The sequence below is a fragment of the Camarhynchus parvulus genome, chromosome 3 (genome assembly GCF_901933205.1).
Source record: "Camarhynchus parvulus chromosome 3, STF_HiC, whole genome shotgun sequence".
Taxonomy (NCBI): Eukaryota; Metazoa; Chordata; class Aves; order Passeriformes; family Thraupidae; genus Camarhynchus; species Camarhynchus parvulus.
Window position 1 is genome coordinate 102,229,803 of NC_044573.1, and position 5,069 is coordinate 102,234,871.

At 45.0% G+C, this 5,069-nt stretch overlaps 1 protein-coding gene across 1 annotated transcript; it reads right to left on the bottom strand.

The window, feature by feature from the left end:
* Positions 1-726: 726 nt before the first annotated feature.
* Positions 727-4,525, bottom strand: NDUFAF4 (NADH:ubiquinone oxidoreductase complex assembly factor 4). The gene is made up of 3 exons (XM_030946452.1): positions 4,365-4,525; positions 3,695-3,792; positions 727-1,580 (listed from the first exon to the last, which is right to left on the bottom strand). Exons 1-3 carry the CDS (start codon positions 4,489-4,491, stop codon positions 1,266-1,268), a joined length of 540 nt encoding a protein of 179 aa, XP_030802312.1. The 5' UTR covers positions 4,492-4,525; the 3' UTR covers positions 727-1,265.
* Between the last annotated feature and the right edge of the window lie 544 nt (positions 4,526-5,069).

Here is a 5,069-nt window from a genome sequence, read left to right on the forward strand (position 1 = left end):
CTTGCTGTGAAATAACAAAGCTGATCATCTTCTTGGTAAGACATTTACCAGACTCCAAATCAAAGACTTGGCAGAAAGGTTCTTGAAAGTTACAATGTAAGCCTGGCATGGACTTACACCCTTTAAATTCACCTTCTTTGGTGATTGGCATAAAATTTAAGATTCTGGGTTTGTTTTTTAAAGGAAGGCAACCATAATGCATTTTTAAATATCAATTCTGATTATCTGCTGCCCCATCTCCCCAGCTTATCTGACCACGTTTTGCTACAGGATTAACCATCAGTGCAAAACTTCTTACCTACAGACATGACTAGTCACAGTATCAGGGTTAAAATCCACCACTACCTCAGAGTTTGTGTTACCCTCATGTCATCTGTATAGATGCATGCTGTGGGTAAACATGACCTGATCTAGCCCACACTTGGATCAGACAAGGCTTCCACAGGGAAAAAGGATTGTTGTAACAGGATGAGCAAACATTCACAGTTGTTTTCCTAGTGGGTCTAATTAGTACATCCAGTTGTATGTCCTTGCTACCTATTAATATGAAGCATTGCTCCTCATGCAGCAGATGCCACGGGCTGCTGCAAGAGACTTATGCCAGAAGATCAACACTACAAATTCCCTCACAGCACCTGGAGAGGTGCAGGTATTTAAGCTAAATCAGAATAGAGTAGAAAAGGAGTTACATATGAGCCATTACTGTTCCAGCACCAGAAAGAGGCCTTCTTGCTGTTCACCTTCTTTTTATTTTATGTTTGACACAGCTGAATTTTCCAAATGCCCTTGTGGTTAACCTTCTTTACAAAGTATAAATACCATTCCATTCTTATACAAAAGAAATACAGCTGTTTGTTATGTACACACACCTTGACAGCAATTCCTTGAAAGAGCAGTGCAACATGAAATTACAGAGCCAACGCCCACAAAGCACCTCTTTAGCTGCAGGCCAGAAGTCTCTGCTGAGAAAGGCAATCTCTTAAAGTAAAATGCTTTAACTGAGTTCACAACATTTGAATGGGGTAGTCAGAACTGTGTGACATGCTGTCATACCATGAATTAGTCATACTCTGGTTTACAAACTGTAGTTGCTGCATTTCACTGAAGCCATCCAATGCCGAATGGAATTGCTTGAATACATCTCACTGGCATAAGGAAGTAGCCCTGCTGGATGACACGTTATTGACTGAATTTTCAGATATGGAATATACTTGACAGTAAAATGAAGACACGAGTGAGATCACAAAAGGTTCTGGCAAATATTTTTATGTTAACTTTTTTGGTTTATGGCTTGTTATAGCTTTTTTGGTTTCTTTAGGAAATTCCTGCACAGTGAAAGGAATGAAGAATTCCAGAAGAGAGTTGACCTCCTTCAGTTCCAGACTGTATTCTGCTGCTATTTTCTCTGCAGTCCATATTTGAGGTTGAAGTTTATGATTATTAAGAAGTGTCAGAGCCTCCACAAGGGAAATTTTGCCTTTGGGAACTTTGTTAACATCTAGACCTTCCAAGTGGCCTAATTTTGTAAGTCTCTTTTCCTCCTGTTTACTTGGAAGATGTTCACCACCTCCATCTTTTACCTAATTGAGGGAAAGAAAACACAAAGAGCTCAACAGCAGTTCTGTTTACTACGCATACTGTAGCAGCTAAGCTGCTTTCCTAAATATTTTTTCTGTTTAGCTTTTCCTGTTAGCTTTCCCCATTTTTTTAAAAAAAGCTTAGCCAGCCTAACTTCTTCCACAGCCATTCTACATAGAGCGTCAAATCCCAACCAAATGCTGAAAAGCTCCTATTCACTGCACTCTAAGTGTTGTATTGGCTTGGCAGCCCTTCATACAAGGCAAACCACAGATTCTGGTAGGAAAATGTAAATCCAGATAACCTAATATTCAGTACTGATTCATTGGAAGGGACAAAAAATCATACAACAAATTGGTATCCTTCTGATACCACTGGAAAACTTTTTCATGTAGTCTCTCTCCCCTTCCTTTTGTTTTCAAATTTTAGTTTTCCTACTAAAAGAAATTTCTTCTTTTGCTCTGTCTAGAAAACAAGCTTTCCTGCTATTTTGCAGCATCATATGGAGTTTAATTGCCATGACTACTGCAACATCGACACACAAAGTGTCTTCTCTAAAATCCCTTCATATTTCAGCTTTCACTTACTCATATTTCCTTTTATTAACATTTAATCAGTGAATCACACTGAAAAAAAAAGACACAATTAATCTTATCTTAAATTTAGAAGTATTTATATAGTAATCAGAGCCCACAACCACTGATTATTACACAGACACTCTGTATTAACTCGGATGCTGAGAAGACTGATGTGGATCCTACAGCACCTGTATGTCTGTTTCTGAGCTACAAGGAATGTCTGGCCTGTACTCCATGTCTTCTACTTTTTGCTAAAACTGTGCTTGGATAATGAATGAATTTTCAACTCTTAATTAGAACATCTGTTTCTGGGAATCTGCCACTTCAAGGCTCCCAAGCTGGTGTTTTTCCACTTACCACAGGCAGACACCCCAAACATACACAGAGGTGTATACACATGATGTACACAATGCACAAAGTCATCAGGATAACATCAGGAATGGGAGAAAGCTTTTGTATTGCTCTGCCACAAGTCTCTGTGATTACATTTCAATTGTGCTCTAACAGCTGCAAGCTGACACAGCACAAGGACAAGACTGTAGCAGCAAACTCAGAGTAGGCATGGAATCAAGCAAAGATTTGTTCCACTTTGGCTTTTTCTTAAATCTCTCTTGACAGGTTTATACATGAATATTGAAAGATACTGAAATTAGACCTTCAGCACTTCAAGATTAGAGGCCTAACCTCTGTGATGGAAATTAAGGATCTTGAAAATTTCACATAAAGACTGAGGAAATCTATTTGCATTTAAAATATTTTTAGACTTGAATACCATATAAGTGGCAAATTAAAGAGACTTAGGGATTTTGCTAGATGACTATAAAAAAATTTACTGTTGAATAAAGCAGCTGGAATAAAGTGGTCCTAGTATGAAACAGGTAAAACACACAGGCCACAGCACAATGTGATGGAAAAGAGGACACTGAACCCCAGTCTGCATTTTATGAAGGAGTATGCTTTGCCTTTCAAGTAAAAGACTGCAGCCAGTGGCAATAAGGAAATTATGACCACACAACCCACAAGATTATGTAGGAAAACCTAAACTTCATGACCTGGATAAAAAAGTCTCTGCACTGTATAATATTTAATGCAGTTAAAGACTCCATTAAAGAGTAAACATCTTTGTCCTCCACTGCATCCCTGCTCCCTCAGCAGTCCCAGTCTTTTCTAACAACTCCACCAATGATCTCTGGCAAACTACTTTATCTTTGCAAAAGGCTCAAGAAGTATCCTGCCTCATAGGAAGCAGAAATAGGAATTTAGGTGAAAAACAATATAAGAACAACACAATGTTAAAAAGCAAGACTGTGTCAGCATTTAGAACTTGCATAATAATTACAATTTGTCACACATTCAAAAGCTGGGGTCAGACACGCTCAGTGTTATTGATGTACAGAAGAGTAATAAAAACACCACTTTTATCTACTGAAAAAAAGTAGCTTTTATGTACAAAGAGCATTTTTCTTGACACAGACTTTGTGCTGAGTTTGAAGACCACAAAGCTGATACTGGTATGGCTGGTACAGAGATGCACTCACCCGCACCGGTGGATCTCTGGACTCGACATAAACGTCTTTGAGCAAGGTGAGGAACCTATCGTCCTTTCTGAGAACTTCTTCTTTTATCTCTGGACTATCTAAAGTGAGAAGAAGAAGGGAAGTGAGGAGAAAAAAAGGAGGAAAGATTGATCTGAGTCAAATAGTTTCCTTTGTGTTAGCTCTTCCCCAGCGGCACGGCATGGCTCCCGCAAATGCACCTGCCTTCTTGGGAAGGTGTCGTTCCTCTCACAGCCCTGACCTCAGCGACACGGCTTCACATAGTGGGGCTGGGCCTGTCACCTATCACAGCACAGCGGGACACAGTACCCACACGCTCGGTGCTGCTCAGCCACCGCTCCGTGCCACCACCGACCCCACCGCCTCCAGCAGCTGTCCCCGGAACCACCCGCGCCATCAACTGTCCCCAGCTCCTGTCCCCACCAGCCACCTCCACCGACCGCCCCCATGTCCCAGCCCACCAGGCCACCTCCACCAGCCTCCCTCACGCTGCTGCCCGCTGTAATCTTCCCGGTCCCCGGCAGCCGCCCCACAGCCGCCCCATCGCCATCGCCGCCGCCGCGGCTCCCGGCATGCCCCGCGCGCCCCGCGCCGCTCTCAATGTCACCGGTCCCGCACCGGGAGCCGGCGGGCGGGCGAGGCCGGCGCTCACCGGCCATGGCGTCCAGCCGGGCGATGCGGTGCCGCGGCGCGGGCGTGGGCTTCTCCTTGCTGATCTCGCGGCTGGCCCGGTTCTCCACGTTGAAATTCCGGAACACGCGGGTCACCCGCCCGCCCATCGCCGCCGCCGGCCGCGCCTGCGCGCGGGGCACGCCGGGCAGGGGCGGTGTGCCGCGCCGGACATGCACCGGAAGGGGATGAACCGAGTACCGCGGACAAACAAACAAACAAACAAACAAACAAATAGACGAGTGAACGAGAACACAGACAGCGCGGTTCGCTTTGCACTTCACGGCGCCTCGGCGGCGCTTTCTCCTTGCCCTCGGCGCTGCCTTGGACGGTCCTGCCAGGGCTTTTCTAGAGGCGTTCGTGAGGGGAGCCCCGGGTCGGGCAGATCCCGCCAGGAATGCTCCCAAAGCCGCGGGCTGCCCCGGAGTTTCCTTCTCAGCCGTAGCAGCCGGCGCCTCATGCGCCCCCGGGCACGTCATGTCGTGACTGGGGCTGCTTATTTATCGGCGAGGATGGGCGCGGGTCGAAAGTGCGGCCAAGGACAATTCCCCAGTACTGCTGAGAATTTGTAGGCTACACAATGCATTCAGGGTACAGACCCTCATTTTTCAGCTCAGCCAAATAACCTTTCTTCTGACTTGGCAAAAATTCCGAAAACTACTTGTGAGAAAATATTGAGAAGGCCTTA